This window comes from Microtus pennsylvanicus, chromosome 10 (genome assembly GCF_037038515.1).
Source record: "Microtus pennsylvanicus isolate mMicPen1 chromosome 10, mMicPen1.hap1, whole genome shotgun sequence".
Taxonomy (NCBI): domain Eukaryota; kingdom Metazoa; phylum Chordata; class Mammalia; order Rodentia; family Cricetidae; genus Microtus; species Microtus pennsylvanicus.
The window spans coordinates 15,083,862-15,101,866 of record NC_134588.1 but is presented as its reverse complement, the minus strand read 5'-3'; the positions used below and the strand labels follow the sequence as shown (position 1 = coordinate 15,101,866).

The 18,005-nt window shown below is 47.3% G+C and overlaps 1 protein-coding gene across 5 annotated transcripts in view; it reads right to left on the bottom strand.

Moving 5' to 3' along the window:
- The window catches only part of Sctr (secretin receptor), a 53,465-nt gene extending 35,735 nt beyond the window's left edge, over window positions 1-17,730 (bottom strand). For 3 of the 5 annotated variants that reach the window (XM_075987733.1, XM_075987734.1, XM_075987738.1), the window contains exons 1-3: window positions 17,374-17,723; window positions 2,925-3,042; window positions 2,691-2,735 (exon numbers count right to left, since the gene is read on the bottom strand). In XM_075987733.1, the coding sequence (XP_075843848.1) occupies window positions 2,691-2,735; window positions 2,925-3,042; window positions 17,374-17,460 (250 nt within the window). In that variant the 5' untranslated portion in view covers window positions 17,461-17,723. Of the gene's footprint in view, window positions 1-2,690; window positions 2,736-2,924; window positions 3,043-17,373 lie in introns of all 5 variants that reach the window. The other 2 variants (XM_075987735.1, XM_075987736.1) reach the window with 2 other exon arrangements.
- Between the last annotated feature and the right edge of the window lie 275 nt (window positions 17,731-18,005).

Genomic DNA, 18,005 nt, shown 5'->3' with positions numbered 1-18,005 from the left:
AGTGCTGGCAATGCTTCCCTTGACAGAGAGGGCAGGGCACCAAGGTCCAGAGAGGTCACACGGGGTCACACTGTGTGTCAAAGCTGGATGGATGCCCACATCTGTTATGACCACAGAACCTGCAAATATCTGGCCACCATATTATTCTTCTGGAACACTCTTCTTGGAGAGAGAGCCAGAAACACCTCCCAGCCCACCCTGAGAGGGTGATGGCTTCTGTAAACCAAGAAATAAACATCCCAGGAGTGCGACCAGGGGCATGACCCTGAGACATTCCCACGGAGTGGACTTGTTCACCTAGCTCAGAAGAGCTGGAGAGTTAATTGTTTATTTGTGGTGAATGTGCCAGGCTTGGTGACACCTCCCCAGTGGCATTTCCTGTCATTTGTCTAGCTTTAAACATTAACCTCTATTCGGGAGAATCAACAGCTTAACCATTAACCCCGGTCCCCAGCAGAGTCCCCTGACTGCTCCCAAGAGCATGAGCCAAGACAGAACCTTGGGAGAGACCCACAGGATCACAGGGCAGGATGAGGAGCACCCCTCAGCCCCTCCCACCCAGGTCCTGCATCAGTCTTAGAGCACATGACACCTGCCTGGTTCTAAGGATAATCCTCAACGTGTGTGCGTGTATGTGTGCAAATGCACACATGTGTGTATGTTCCTGTGGATTGTGTGTGCTTCTATGTATTCATGTAGAGTGTTTGTGTGTTCCTGTATATTCATGTGTATGATCCTGTGTACTTGTGTGTGCATGTGTATGTTCCAATGTATTCATGTGTGTGCATGTGTGTGCGTATGTGTATTTGTGTGTGTGAAAGTGTGTTCCTGTGTATTTGTGTGTGCATATGTGTATTATTGTGTATTTGTGTGTATTCATGTGAATGTGTATGTGTTCCTGTGTATTCATGTGGGGTATTTGTGTGTGTGTGTCTGCTCCAGTGTATTCATGTGTGTCTGTGTTCCTGTGTATTCATGTGTATGTGTTCCTGTGTATTCATGTGTGTGCATGTATGTGTGTGTTTTTGTGTATTCATGTGTGTGTGGGTTCCTGTGTATACGTGTGTGTGTTCCTGTGTATGTGTTCCTGTGTATTCATGTGTGTGATGTATGTGTGTGTTTTTGTGTATTTATATGTGTGTGGGTTCATGTGGAAGTCAGAAGACAACCTGAATACCATCATCCTGTTTGTTGAGTCAGTGTCTCTCATTGGTCTGGAACTCGCCAACATGGCTAGTCTGGCTATTCAGTGAGCCCCAAGAACCTGGTGCATGTCCCTCCACTCCAGCACGGAGTGGAAGTATATGCCACATGCCTGGCTTTTTAAAATTGGGTCCTTGGGATCTGACTTAGGCCCTCATGTCTCCAAGGCAAACACTTAACTGACTTAACCATCTCCCCAACCGCAGGTTCTTTTCTTAATGATACCCTCTTAGATGATAGACAGCAAAGAAGAGGATGGGAATACAATTAATACTCAAATACAAAACTTATATTAGTGGTGATTGATAATAATGGTAAGTATGTATTTACTGACTGGTAGATGGCCATGGTGCTATGGATTGAAAGGAGGGTTTTGCCTTGTGCCCACTTTACCACACTTATCATTAAAACTCTGAAGCTGACATGGTTATCTCCATTCTAGAGAGCAGGAAACTGGACCTCAGAAGGTTAAATAATTTGCTACAGTCCCACAAACAGTGAGTGCCGGTCAGCGCTCTCTAAACAAGGATGTGGGGGTGATTAGTGGTACCCTCTTTGGAAGCTGGGTGAAGAGGGTGCTATACACAGCCATATTTGCTAAGATGCTCCCTGGCAGGGCTGGAGAGATGACTCCGTGGGTACGAGACTTACTGACCCAGCAGAGGAGCCCAGTCAAGACCCAGCACCCAGACAGTGGCTCACAGCCCTCTGTAGCCTTGCTCCGGGGATCCCATGTTGCCTTCCTCCCTCCTCAGTCCCCAGAAATACATGGGTACACAAACCTGTGAGCAAAATCTCATACATGTAAAATAAAATAAATATTTCAAAAATTTTAAGAAGTTTAAAGATGCTTCTAAGCCCATATAGGGCTTCCAGAGAGGAATCATCAGGAGACATCCGGGGACACGTGTTTCTGTGTTGAGTGAAATCTCAGCACAGTGCTCCTGGCAGACTTCTGAGCGTCTGGCTCTGCACCGTCAGCAGCAGATGTGTCCCCCCGCCCCCACTTCGGCCATTCTGACACCACCCTGCCCCTTCCGCCCCGCTCCTCAGCATCTCAAGGGTATGGATGAGAGAATCATGACCCCGTGAAACACTTCCCACCAAACCTCCGCTTTGGGTCGGGGAGGTGACTGAAGAGCAAAAGTGCTTGTTGTTACAAACATGAGGATCTGAGTTCAGAGCCCTAGACTTTACATAAAGCCAGGTGTAAAATCATACATACGTAATCCCAGCATTCCTGTGGGCGTAAGAACCAGGAAAGACCCTGGAAGCTCTCCAGCCAGCTAGCTAGCCTGGCACGGGCAGCAGTGTTGAGGCCTTGTCTCAAACAAGTACCATTTCTCCCCTGACCTCTACACCTATGCTCTGGCATGTGCCCCCCCCAAACACAGAGGCATACAAGTATCATACACACACTCCATACATGTGCACACACTCAAAGATTATAAACTAGCAAAAAACAACAGCAACAACGAAAAACTCACCTTGATAAACTGCGTGTGCAGAAGCAGATGGCGAGAAAGCGCTGGCTGTCCAGAGAAAGGAAGTATGAGGCTTCCGAGTCCACTGAGACCATGTACCCGATCTGACAGCAGATGGAGTGGACAAACCTGGACCTACCCTGGATAGCCCACTTGGTCCTGAGGACAAGCCATTCCCCCAGACGGCAGGATAGGACCCCGCTGTGGAGTGCCCCTGGGGTGAGGGAGGCCTCCTACCTGACACTGTCTCCAGGCCCAAATCTCCTGCCTTCTCTTTGGAGAGTTCCTGCACACACTGGGCCCGTTCCTCTTGCAGGACGCGCAGCACGTCACACAACCGGGGCAGAGCTCCGACCTGCAAGTGGGAACCCAAAGAGTGCGCGGCTGATGGTGCTATTGATGGACCCTGCTTTCCTCAGGCAAGGGCAGGCAGACACGTGATGTGAGGGTGGGAGCTTCAGCCTCCACATCGTCTCCAATATCAGCTCCAACATTTCAGTGGGAATGAGCTTATTATCACCAGGACCCCCCCCAACCGCCTCCTATGACCATTGCTCTGTCAGGAAGGGAACCCTTGCTACTTCTACGATGGTGTCAAAGTCATCTCTGTGGATGCCAGTCCTCCACCGTGGGGCTCAATTCCCCTCTTCACAGGTACATCTACGAGGACCAGGAGACCTCCCACCTGGTCCCCACTTAAAATCTCCACCATCTCCCAACAGCACCAAGCTTGGGTAGTTCTTCAACACATGGAATTTAGGGAACATTCCAGATTCAATTTTTAGAAAAAAATAAATTTTTAAGTGTGATTCTAGCAAACATGCACAAACTTGTGAGATAAGAAGTATATGGTGTTGGCAGCTGTGTCTGGGGACAGATGTGAGCGCAAGTGCCCATGGGCCTAAAGAGGGCACCAGACCCCTGGAGCTGGAGGTGCAGGCACTTATGGAGCCCCCTGGCTCTTTCTGAGAACCAAACTGTGCTGGAGTGTGGTACTCCTTCTTAGCCCCAACTCTCTATCCCCAGCTCCCCAATGCTTAAACCAACACTACTCTTCTTGGGTTATTGGGATATCCCAAACTTCCTATTAAGGAAGCTAATGATTTAGATGTTTTAAATTCTCCCTAGAAATATTTCTCGCCCCCGGATTCCGTACACTCCGTTCACATCACTTTCAGTGAAAGCAATGCTCGATGTTTATAATGGCCTGTCTCGACAATGAAATATTGTTAGCTGTTGAAGCCAGTTCCTATGAGGATTATGTGTCCTTGGGCATTTTGTCCCGTCCCCCTCCCCCAGGTCAATAATCGCTGGGTTTTTCGGTTCGATTAGTTTCTGTGTACCTGTGCCGACTTTCCCATTCTCTCTCCCTGTTTTCCTAGAATCCCTGCTAGTTGGATGATGGCCATCGGAACCAACCCTCTAGCCTTTCATCTTTCTGGACTTTTTTCTACCATTTCCTCTTCGCAGTCGTTCTGTGAAAAAGTTTCTTGGTGTTGTTTGCCGAAGCTGTGTGTTGTTCTCTTGTGAGAACACATATGCCAGGCTGGCCTTGAACTTCTGATCCTCCGGTCTCCATCCCACTCTACCCCCATGCCCAGTGCAAACAGCCTCTGGGGCTCGAACCCAGAATGTTGTGCATGCTAGGCAAGCATTGCACCAACCGAGCCACATACTTGGTTTTTTATTTTTTAATCTTATATATTTTAATCCAGTTTTGGAATCGTCAGGGTAACCCTGTACTAATGTCCTTTTTAAAAAAGATTTGTGTATTTTTATTTATATGTATGCACCTTCATGAAATTATATACACTGTGTGCATGCAGTGCCCGTAGAGGCTGGAGGAGGACTCTGATTCCATGAAACTGGATTTAACAGGCAATTGTAAGCCCCATGTGGAAATTAAACCTGTGTCCTTTGAAAGACATTTTTAACCACTGAGCCATCTCTCCAGTTCCAGTGATTTCCTTTTTAAAGAACCTGTACTTGACTTGTTATCTGTGTGAGTCTTTTCACATCCAACTGTGCCTTTGTGGAGAATGCCACCCTCTGTCTTAACACTTAATTATATTGGGCATGCTATTACACACAGCTCACACTTGCTGCTAAGCGGTCCTTTGGGCAAGCTATTACACACAAACGCACACTTGCTGCTAAGCAGTCCTTTGACATCCACCATCTCTGTCTTAGGGATGTTTTCCAAATGGAAGACATGTTTTACGAACTCTTCTTCATCTGAGACCAAAAACTGTCCCCTGGGAGCAGCTCTGCAGCTCTGTGTTTGTTGTTGTGTGTCCCCATCTCACTGATTAACTCAAAGGAGAAAAAACTAAAACAAACAAACAAGCAAAGCCCCACGCAGTTTCGGACAATCTGCTCTTGGATCCATGGCCCCGCAATGGCGTGTCCTGTCAGTCTACCCGGTTCATCAAGCTGATGGACTTGAAGCTCTGGGAAGCCATAGTCTGTCCTTGAGAAAGCAATGGAAGAATCCAGTCCAGCATGGAGGTTGGAGTGGGGAGAGAGTAAAGCGAATATCAACAAAAGGAAAGAAAGATACAGTTATGTTAGCTGCTGTGAGTTTAATTCCAGACTCTCATATCTGAGATGATAAAATGTAAGATGGCAGAATTTAAAACTATAAATTCTTGGAGGCATATAAGAGGACTTGATTGGTGAAACACCGTGCAAGCTTGAGGCCATGGGCTTGGACCCCCAGAACCCATGTAAAAAGCCGGGCATGATGGTTTGCTGTGGTAATCCCAAGGTTGATGAGGTGGAGACACGAGGATTGTCTTGCTTGCCAGCCAACCTCGTGGAATCGGCAAGCCCCCGCTGTCTTAAAAAACAAAGTGAGGGGCTGTGGAGGTAACTCAGGAGACAAATGCTTGTTCCACAACCATGAGGACCAACTGTGGGCTGACCACACTCCAGAACCCATGTGAATGCCTGGTAGGCTTGGTGGCCTGCCAGTAAACCCAGCACCCAGAAAGTGGTGGCAAAGGATCCCCAGGGCAAGCCATCTAGGTGAATAATGGTCAGGCTCTGGGTTCAGTGAGAGATCGCCTCAGATAGTAACACTACAGGGCTGCAAAGATGGCTTAGCAGTTAGGAGCACTTGCCACTCCAGCAGCGGACCCAAGTCCAGTTACTAGTACCCATGTTGGGTAGCTAACAATCACTTTTAACTGCAGCTCCAGGGGACCCAACACCCTTTTCTGGCCTCCCCAGGAAGCTGCACTCATGTGATAAGGCTCCTATGTAGAAATGAATGCATACACATAAACAAAAATAAAATAAATTTTTAAAAAGAAAAAATTATGGAGAGTGATTAAGGAAAATACCCAACATCAACCTCAGGCCTCTCTCCACACACACATACAAGGTATGCACTCACACACATATGAGCACACAGAAACACATGTGTTCACACTACATGCACATGCAAAGAAAAGAAATGAAAATAAGGTAGAGAGCTACTGAAGAGGGTACTCAGTGGAGAACTCTGGCTTCTACATGCACCATACTTGTATACACACACGCACACACACACGCAAACACACGCTCACACACACGTCTAAATGCAAAAGACAGTGAAAAGATTCAGCATCATCCTACTCTTCGCATCCCATAATGCCATTACCTGCCTGACAACTTTAGCGTGCAAATGAGTACTTTTGGTAGCAGGGCAATCATTTAGTGCATACAGTGAAAAACAAGAAGGAAACCCACTGTCATTTGATATAGGGTTACACTCTGTATGCTATGTTTTACTGCCATTGGTTGATAAAGAAGCTGCTTTGGGCCAATGGAATACAGCCAGACTAAAAAAGATATATAGAGAGAGTAGAGGGAGTCAATGAGAAACCATGTAGCTGCTGCAGGAGACAGATGCCAGATGCTGGATGAAACCTTACCAGCAGGCCATAACCACACGATAATACGCAGATTAATAGAAATGGGTTAATTTAAGATATAAGAGCTAGCCAATAAGAAGCATGAGCTAATGGGACATGCAATGTTGTAATACTACAGTTTCTGTGTGATTATTTTAGGTCTGGGCCGCTGGGAAAAGAACAAGCAGCCTATGCCTACAGTCATTTGATGAGTTCAGAACATGGAACGTCATCGTCAAACATTGGTTGGCACGTCTATATGCCCAGCAGTCTGCTTACCTCTGAGGACATAAAGGGGAATGGGATATGACTTCCACTCTTGGGGTTCTTGGTCTTCAGTGGGTACAGAAACGTCAGTGGCCAGAGTGTGTAGTACGTATGGGCTTTGAGGGAGGAGGTGCTGGATGGAGGATGGGGGTGGGCATGGGACAGCAGGAAAGGACAAGGCTTAACCTGAGTGCTGAGGCAAAAGTAGTGTGTCTAGATGGAGAGGTGCTCATTGTGCAGGGCCTCCAGGTGGGGACCAAAGCTTGAGTGGGATGCTCTAAGTACATAGAGGTGAGGTGGATGGACAGATGGACGGGCAGACAGAAGGATGGCTGGATGGATGGATGGGTAGATGGATAACTGCAGCTGAAGCTCATTTGGTAACATCAACAAAGCAAGGGGACAAAGACGACTGGAATCTGTGATATGAAGGATCCTACGAGGCTGAGAAGGTGCAGCATGAAGGAGCACACAGAGGCAGATGGGAGGCAGGAGGATGGGAGCAGCAGAAGCTATGGGGCCAGAGTCAGGATGGAGCCCAAGCAGCACCGCATGCTTGCAGGAAGCTGTGCTCCTGTGTCCTCTGCCCAGGTCAGCAGGGTGTGAGCCTCCTGACTTCATGTCTCCATGGCTGTGTCCTTTCTCTCTCTCAGATGGTATGCTGTCAGGGCTTGAATGGGTCACCAAGGTTCTCATGTTGGAAACTCAACTCAGTTCCCAGTGTAATCATGTTAAAAAGGGGAGCTCTGGACATGAGATGAAGGTAATAGGGCAGCACCCATAAATGGATGAATGCTATTATCAAGATATATAGTAATACAATTGTTATATAATAATATCATCATATAATATAATTATTATATTACACAATGTATGATTATATATAATAGAACAAAATAATATATTAATATAATATAACTAACCCACAAGATATTTTATAGATATATGTATGTATGTATCTTGTGGCTTTATTATCCTTGGAGTAGACTATAAATAAAGGGATACTTGATCTCTCACACATGCACATACACACACATGCATACACACATGCAAGCACACAGAGAGTCTCTTGTCCTTCTGCCTTCTATGATGACATGATGATGTTGCTTGAAGGCCCTAGTTAGAAACGTCTCCTCAGTATTAGATTTTACATTCTCTGAAACTGTACTAAATAACTCTGTGAGCTGGAGAGATCACTCCACTGGTAAAGTGCTTGCCACCCAGGCCTGAGGACCAGAGTTTGATTGCAAGAACCTGTGTTAAAAAACCAGACATGGCTATATGCTCTTGTGATTTCAGCCCTGGAGAAAAGGACACGGGTGGACGCCAGGGTCTCACTGGCCCACCACCAAACCGAATCAGCAAGTACAAGGCCAGATGAGAGACTTTGTCTTATAGAAACAAGGCAGGTAGCACTTGATGAATGACACCTAATGTTAGTGTCTGCCTCCATACACACACGAATCTCCGCATACATAAACATACACACACACACAGAGAAATCCCAGCCATGACTGACAGTGCACTTGAACTTTAAGGATATTATAAGCCAATCATAGAATAAAAAATTCTGTATAATCTCACTTCTATAGAATCAAAACAAGTCCGATGTGTAGAAAACACTTGCCCGGGATGAGTGAGGCTCTGAGTCAATTCCCAGCACACACACACTCCAAAAGATAAACAGATAAAATCCAGAAAAAAATGGTGATTATGTGAAGCCGGCAGATGGAGGGCAGGGGGAGAGATACTAAGAGAGATGGTTTCAAGAGTTCTTCACACTCACACACATACACTCACACACTCACACACACATAAACACACACACACAGGGGGTGGGAGCTCTATGAAAACACTGACATAAATTTGCTTAACTTTGGCAATCATTTTATAATGTACATCAGCGCATTGAGTCCCCTTAAACACAAGTGACTTTTAATTGTGTGTGCATGTGTATGTATGTTCATGTATGGACAAGTGCGTGCACACATGAAAGTCAGAGGATAACTTCCGGTGTCATGCTCAAGAATACCGTCTCCCTCCTTTATACAAGGTCTCTCATTGGCTTGAGACTCACTAATTAGACTAGACTCTTGGGCCAGCAAGACCCAGGGGTTCTCCCGTCTCCGTCTCCCTAGTGCTGAGTTTATAATCATGGGTGGAACACCATGCTTGGTGCTTTGACATGGTTATAGAGATGGAACTCAGGTTCTCATAATTTCCAGGCAACATTTACCAACTAAGCCATTCCATCCTGAGCCAAAAACACATACAATTTTAAATATATTTTTTCAAAAATGTCTGGCAATTGTGGCTAAATGGAGGCCGCTGATAAGCCCTATTCTGTGGGCGTCGAGGAGTCAGGCTGCAGCATGACAATCAAGAGTGGAGAGCATAAACCCAGACACAGCTTCCAAGAAGCTGGCCACCAGGGGGCAGAGGTGGGACCGGGACTGAAGAGTCAAGACTCTTACCAGCCCTCAAGGGGCTGACCAAGGGGCTAAAGATAGGGAAATGCTCCAAGTGACCTCAGTTCTCAGTGGATGCTGAAGAAACCAGACATAGAAGCAGGGCTGGGACAGACCTCAGTGGTGGGTCACACAAGATTTTGTCACCCCGGGAAGGAAGTTCCTGAGGTGTGAGATGGTGCTGGGTTCGGATCTAGAATATTCCCCAAAGGCCTGTGTGTTAGAGGCTGTTCCTATCTTGGTGCTATTTGGCAGGAACTAGTAAAAGATAGGCCAGTGGGATTGTCTTAGTTTTGCTTCTGTTGCTATAATAAAATACTCTGACAAAAACAAATTCAGGGAGAAAGGGATAATTCTAGCTCACGGTTCCATGAGACCGTCAGTCACGGCAGCAAGAGTTTGAGAGAACTGGTCACATGACATTCATATCTAGTGAAAACACCAATGAACGCGTGCAGCTAACGCCCTGCTTCTTTCTCTAGTCCCATACTGGGAGAAGGGCGACTCCCTCAACATCCTTCCACCTTAATTGACAAGATCCGAATGATCTCCAGAGATAGGCCCATAGCCAACTCAATCTAGACCACAAAATGGTACTCCATCCCCAGAGATGCAAAGCTAACCGTCCCAAGGTGTACCTTTGCAGGGGCTTGTGGGATCCCAGTCCCTTCCTGCCTTATTTTGCTCTTTGTGAACTTGCGCTCTGATGCTGGCCTCATTGCAGTTCAGAGCAATAGGCTAATTCACAGTGCACTGAATCTCTGAAACTGAGCCCAAATCAGCCTTTCTCTTCAGAAGCTAATCGTCCCATGTGTTTGTTTTAGTGACAAAAAGCTGAACAACACAGGTAGGCAAGGTATACAAACTAGGCATGACAAGAGGTGGTACCCCTACCCCTTCTCAAATAGTGGCGTGAATTGAATGTTTATGTGATGGAGGAAGGTCATTGGTTAAATTAAAAGAAACTGCTTGGCTCTCATTGGTTAGGAGATAGGTGGGAGGAGTAAACAGAACAAAACGCTGGGAGGAAGAGGAAGTGAAGTCAGACTCGACAGCTCTCCGCTGGGGAGCAGACGCTTCAGAGAGAGACGCCATGCTACCTGCTCCAGGGAAGACGCACACTATGAAGCTCCGACCCAGGATGGACTTAGACTAGAATCTTCCCGGTAAGACCGGTGCTCACAGATTGTTAGAGATGGGTTGACTGGGATATCAGAATTAGCCAGTAAGGGCTAGAGCTAAGGGCCAAGCAGTGATTAAAAGAATACAGTGTCCGTGTAATTATTTCGGGGCTTAAGCTAGCCGGGCAGGAGGCTGGGGTGTTGGGGATGCAGCCCGGCCGCTCCATATTACTACATTTATGTCTCCCCCAAATTCCCACACTGAAGCCCTCACACCCAGCGTGAGTGTTTGGAGATGGAGCTGTCCAGAATGTAAGGGACGGCAGTAAGGTGGCAAGGGTAGAGGCTGGGCGCTAAAGAATCCATGTTCTTGTAAGAGACAATATCCACCGGGCATGCTCCCTGGAAAGGTCACGTGAAGACAGAGTAGCCAGCTAGAAGCCAGGAAGACTGCGGCTCCAGAACTGGGGAAAGGGAAAGGAAGCCTTTGTTGTTTGTGCTGGTCAGTCTGCAGAGTCTGTAAGTGTGTGTGTGTGTGTGTGTGTGTGTGTGTGTGTGTGTGTGTACCAGAGATCAACCTGCTGTATTACTAGTCTTCACATGCTGTCTACATTTTTTTGTTTTGTTTTTCTTTATTTCTTTTGTTTTGTTTTGTTTTGTTTTGAGACAGGGTCTCTCATTGGCTTGAAACTTAACAAGCAGGCTAGGTTGACTGTCCAGGGAGCCCTAAGGGACTCCAGTCTCCACCTTTCCACAGCTGGGATCATAAGAAGGAGTCATTACATCTGACTTTTTAAAACACGGGGATCTGGGAGTCAAACTCAGGCAAGCACTTCCCCACCAGAGCCACCTCCCAGCTCTAGTATAGGGGTTTTGTTAGGGCAATGTGGCTGACCTAGATGAAAAGCACAGTAGGGCACAGAAGGTGCACTGTAGATACACCCTCCAGGAAGCTACAGCTCAGAGGAAGTCTGTGAAGGTAGTCTTGACTCTCTGGAAATGACAGGAGACTGCATCAGCTAGAAGGGAGAGTGTAAATCAGGAGGCCAAGAATTCAAAGAGATCACATGAGAGTGCCTCTGAGGGCTGTGGGTGGGGGCTCCAGATAGAGTCCTTGGGGTTAACTGAGGTTGTGGGGCTAGGATCTGATGCTCACAGACTCATGTTCCTATAAGGGGCAGAGCAGGATGGTCTGGGCTGCAGGCACGGTTGAGCAGGTCTGTCTGTTCCCCTTAGAGTTCATCTGTCAGAGTGGTCTGTTGAGGCCAGCAGCCCCAGGATATTCTCATTTTTTCACGTCCTCCCAATGCTACACAGTCTTGTATTTATTATAAGCAAGGAGATAGGATCTGAGTGTTGTGGGTTTACCTTGGGCTGCCAGGTACCCCGGAGTCTGGTGAAGGTCAGTGTCCTTGACAGAAGAGAGACCGGGTCCAGGTAAGAGACACGGAAAAGGATCACCACATCGTCAGAACTCTAGCCCTGGAAAGTCACCTTTCAGACCAGCAGGGATGCTAGGAAGACAGTTCAACTTCCTCTGTCAAGATCCAAAGTTGGAGAATTTCCATTTTGGAGCCATCAACTGAGAAGGGGGTGGGCAAGAAGGAGAAAATGCAGACGCAGGACAGTGAAGACAAAGAACACATTCTCTGCAAGCTTTATCTGGCTTGGGACTAGGTTTTGATTATGTATTAGTTAGCATTCCACTGCTATGACGAAGAAGTACCAGACAAAATCAACTAAGGAGGCTACATTTATTTTATTGACCTAGAGTTTCACCTGGGCCCAGTTGTTTTGGCCTGTGGCAGCAGAGTGAATCATGGTGACAGCATGTGGTAGAAGACACTGCTCACTTCAGGGTAGCCAGGAAACAGAGAGAGGTAGAGGAAGGGCCAGGGTCGCAGTATCTCCTAACTTCCTCTTATCAGGCTCTAAATTGTTCTGTGGACTGGGCATCGAGGCTTCCACACACCTTTGGAGAGTATGCAAGATCTAAACTCTAGGGCTGGGGAGATGGCTGTTGGTAAAGTGACTGCATTCTAAGCACAGCGATCTGAGTTCAGTTTCCCAGAACCCAGATAGGACCAATGGGACCTGATAAAAGACTAATCCACACACCCATGAACGCCTGATTTTTGACAAAAAAGCAAAAACATATAAAATGGAAAAAAGAAAGCATATTTAATAAATGGTGCTGGCATAACTTGATATCAACATGTAAAAGAATTAAATAATCCATATCTATCACCATGCACAAAACTCAAATCCAAATGGATCGAAGGCCTCAACCTAAAGCCAGCCACACTGAACCTCATAGAAGAGAAAGTGGGAAGTACACTTGAACGCATTGGCACAGGAGACCACTTCCTAAATATAACTCCAGCAGCACAGACACTGAGAGAAACAATTAATAAATGGGACCTCCTGAAACTGAAAAGCTTCTGTAAAGCAAAGGACACAATCAACAAGACAAAACGACAGCCTACAGAATGGGAAAAGATCGTCACCAACCCCACATCAGACAGAGGTCTGATCTTCAAAATATACAAAGAATTCAAGAAATTGGTCACCTAAAGAACAAATAACCCAATAAAATAATGGAGTACAGACCTAAACAGAGAACTCTCAACAGAGGAATCTAAAATGGCTGAAAGACACCTAAGGAAATATTCAATATCCTTAGTCATCAGAGAAATGCAAATCAAAACAATTCTGAGATTCTATCTGACACCTATAAGAATGGCCAAGATCAAAAACACTGATGACAACTTATGTTGGAGAGGTTGTGGGGTAAAGGAAACACTCCTGCATTGCTGGATGGAGTACAAGCTGGTATAGCCCCTTTTGATGTCAGTGTGGCCATTTCTCAGAAAATTAGGAAACAACCTTCCTCAAGACCCATCAATACCACTTTTGGGTATATATCCAAAGGATGCTCAATCGTGCCACAAGTACATGTGCTCAACTATGTTCATAGCAGCTTTGTTTATCATAGCCAGAACCTGGAAAAAACCTAAATGCCCCTCGACTGAAAAATGGATAAGGAAAATGTGGTACATTTACACAATGGAGTACTACACAGCCGAAAAAAATAATGACATCTTGAAATTTGCAGGCAAATAGATGGATCTAGAAAACATCATTTTGAGTGAGGTAACCCAGACACAGAAAGACAATTATCACATATACTCACTCATAGGTGGTTTTTAAACATAAAGCAAACAAAACCAGCTTACAAATCACAATTCCAGAGAACCTAGACAACAATGAGGACCCTTAGAGAAATATACATGAATCTAATCTACATGGGAAGTAGTAAAAAACAAGATCTCCTGAGTAAACTGGAAGCATGGGGACCATGGGAGAGGGTTGGACGGGAGGGGAGAGGATGGGAGGGGAGCAAAGAAAAATGTAGAGCTCAATAAAATCAATTTTAAAAAAGCCAGGCACGGTGACACAGACTTAAACTTTCAGGGCTTGAAAAGAGAGACAGGTGGGTCCCTGGGAGTTTTGAGCCACTCAGTCTAGCCAAACCAGCAAGTTCGAAAACCCAGTGAGAGACCGTGTTCCCCAAAACCAAGATAGACAGGGTCCTGAGGAAGGACAGCTAAGGTTGCCCTGGCCTCCACACACAAATTCACACACAAACAAGATCCAAAACCTAACAGCTTGTTTCCACCACTGCACTCAGTTTCTCTATCTTCAGTCTCAGCGCCTCCAACCCAACACGCAGCAAACATTCTCTTAGTCCTGTTGATGCTCCCCTTGGAAACACGGCAGCCCTAAGACTACAGCTGTCACACAGAGGCAACTTCCCTCCTTGCAGTCCTGCAGCACTTGGTGTCTGCAGACAGTCTGTTGTTGCAGTTTTGCAGAGGTTTCCCCTCTAGATGCTGCTGGAACTCATACAATACACAGAGCTGCTACGTCTGGTCCACATGTCAAAAAGTCGACATTGGCCTGGGGATGTGGCTCAGCTGATAGAGTGCTTCCTGGTATGCCCGAAGGAAGCCCTGGGTTCTAATCCCCCCTCCCCCAGCCCCTGCACAGCATAAATGGCGGCACACATCTGTACTCAGTATATAGAGGCGGAGGATCAGAAGTTCAAGATCATCCTTAATTACATAGCTGGAAGCCATCCAGGACCACATGGGAATTGTCTCAGAAGGAAATTGTGTCAAAGCTCAGAAATCCTGCTTCAATCATGAAACACAAAGCTCGCAAAAGCCAGAAGTTACAGAAGCCTGCCATAAGGCAGTGTTTCCCGACATGCCAGGGCATTCGTGCACATGAATGCACGGGAACTGCGGCTGCCGAGACAAAGCGAGCCAGGCAATACATCGGCATGGAGGAGGAGGGAACTGGAGACGTCACCTCTAGCTGAGGAGCTACTGGCAGTCAACTCTGATATGGGGCTAGGGATCAGGGATGTGGACCCCGGCAGGTTCCGCAATCCCCTTGTATTGCCACATACACATGAGTATCTGGGCAGCACAAATGGGGGGGGGGTGTAAATTTGGGAAGGGGTAGGGATGGATTTGGGAGGAGTTAGGAGAATAAGTAGGGAGTGAATCAGGTCAAAATACATTGATAAAATATTACAATAAGAAAAAACAGAACTAGTACAAAGAGCACAATAATTTAAAAAAGTTCTTTTTAACATGTATGGGTATTTTGTCTGAATGTACGTCTGTGCACCATGTGCATGCCTGGTGATTTTAATCTGTGGCAGTTTCACATTAAAACCAACCAAGCTAACCAGTACTGGGAAGCGGAGACAGGAACATCCCTGGGGCTCACTGACCAGTCAGCCTAACTTACTGGGTGAATCCCAGGCCAGTGAGAGACCTTGCCTCAAAAAACAAGGAGGACAGCACGTGAGGAATAAAAGACCAAAGTTTTCCTCTGGCTTCCACGTCCACACACATGCACCGCCCCCCCCCACACACACACAAGCTACACACGAAAGATACTCTCCTATGGATGCTGAAGTCATTTCCATCCACAGACATGACCACTGAATTCCCTCTTACACTAGGCAGCAGGTCTTAAGGATAAAGGTGATGAAGCCAAGGTGTTCAAGGTACAACATGTGTCTGGTGGAACAGTGTGTGTGTGGGGGGGGGGGTGTTATTGCAGGAGCTGTATGGAGCAAGGCAGTATAGACAAGGCCCTGTGCTCAGTGCCTTTTTATGGGAAAAGCAAAATAAAATGCAGTCCACTTCAGAGGTCATTACTTTTCAGCTTCTGCTTGCAAAGGACACTTCTGACGCCTCCCCTGAAGGAGGGGCAGAGGAGGGAGGCAGGAGCAAGTACTTCAGCCTCAGTGGTCTCTTCGGAAGGGGCCTATGATGTCCCTTTGAGAGAAATCCAAAAGGAAGAAGGAAATTTAAGATCCAGCATCTGACCACCCGGAGTCCAACAAGCAAAAGGAAAAAGTTGCAGAACCTGGGAAACTGTCCAAATAAAGTAGGTCAATTCCACCCTCATTTATTAAAGGCATTTGCTGCTGCAAACCCTCAGAGATAGAACCACAGGTCAGGTTAAGCCCACACAGTAGCCAGGAGCCCAGGTGAAGCCTTCTCCTAGAGATACACTTGCATACAAACGGCCATGTGCTTATGTAAATGACAACAAATACAAGGGGCACAAGGGACAGAGCAAACCTCAGACTGGTGGCACCCTTCTTCCAGAAGTCAGGAATCTAGAGACCTGGGCGCTAGTCCCAGCCCTGCTCCTGACACGCTGATATGAAGCAAATCCCTCTCTGAGGGCTTTAGATTGTGTAAAATGAAAGGCTTGAACAGACTACGCAAAGCAACCTCCTAAGGTACAGTGAAGATTTGAACCAAGCAAAGCCTCTGTTTCCCCATCTGTTTAATTCTGAGATAACCCGGAGCATTCCTTCCAGAACCCCCCCCCCCCCCCCCCCAAATTAAGCTACTCCTGTTCGTTCTTCACAGATGCCTCAGGAAACGGGAAACTAAGTCACTGACCTAGACGGGAGTCTCGGGAGCTATGATTCCCTGTGGTTTCTTAGGACGCAGATCTTGGGGGAGGGGGGACATTTTGCCGAGCTTGTTGGGAGGAGTAACTCCGGAGTCCTTAACCCAGCAGCCTTGAACTTCTTCCCAGTTCTTTCCACCCTGCCAGTCTCAACCCAGCCTGTCTCTCCTGCAGATATCCCAGGGGAAGCCGCCCAAAGTTCCCAGGAGTTTCTATGGGAAAGAGACGCAAACCATCCCTTGGCTTCTCTCTGCTCCAACTTTCTCCTTCTCCTGCCCCGAGTTTGTTGTGACCCCCGCTGCTCCCAGGAGCCCACAGGCACAGACTTTTGAAAAGCCAGTCCCTCCAGGCGGAGAGGGGGCGGAAGACACAACACTCGGGATTAAGAATGGTCCCGCCACGGACACTAAATCTCTACGCACAACTTTCTCAATTTCCCATCTGCAACTCGGAGCGTGCTAGCTAGCCTGAAGAACTGGAGTTCTAACTCTTTTCCTGACGTGGGTCAAGCCTCTCCCGCTCCTTTTCTGAGCCTTGGTCTCCTTGCTTTTAAAGCCTGAGATCCCGGGTTTAAAAGGGGAAGAGGGGGTTCTGATGAAGCGCTAGAGAGCAAGTGTCTAGCATATTTGATATCCTGGGGCTGCTGCAGAATCGTCTCATGGAAAGAAGCTACTCAGTGGGCGGGAGGGGATGAGTGAAGGGCAAGGGGACCGAGCCTAGATCTGCCTCACCTCGGACGCAGGGTTCAGGAAGGTTTTGTCTTTGGAGAAGGAAACTCCGAAAGGGGACACCGAAGGGCACTCCGACAGAATGAGCGATATTATTGCTGCGGGAAGGGAGATCGGCTGCTCCCCATAATTTCTAAGACCCGGTAGAGCAAAGAGGGCTGGTCCCTCTGGTCGGCGTCCTGGAGAAACGCGGTACTCACAGTGTAAGCTGCTCTGGCTAGCAGCAGCAGCAGAATCAGTGACCGTGGTCCCCACGATGACAGCCGGGACCTCATAGTTCCTGACATGCTCCGCCGATTATTTTTCCTCCTTTGCGTTCTGGCCACTCGGGAGCTCGGTGTCTACTTCGGTGACACCCCTCAGCGTCCAACACGGCGTCCAGGACCATAGGAGACCAAGAAGCCCAGAGAAACCATAGCTGAGTCTGTCCAATCTGATCAGATCCACAGGCAGGCTAGGGACTGCTGCTCCCTGAAGGAGGGTAGCTAACCTGCCGGTGCCTATTGATAAGGACTGGACGCTGCTCACTGCTCGCGACTCCACCCGCTGGGAATAGTACGGAGGGGATGATGGGGATGGGCTGGCAGAGAGGAGAGAAGGGGAGGGACCCCAGTCACTAGCCCGAGGCAGCTACAACCTCCTGCCTTCCCCTCCAATTCAGAAAGTACTCTCTCTGGAGTCTAAGGATCTAAGTCTTGCGTCTTGAGCAGTGACAAGGTAGACAAGACAACACTTTTATTTATTTATTTTTTTTGAATCCTCTATTGAGGATTGAGACCTGGTCTCACTATACAGCCCAGGCTGGCTTTGAACTCACAAACCTCCTGCCTCA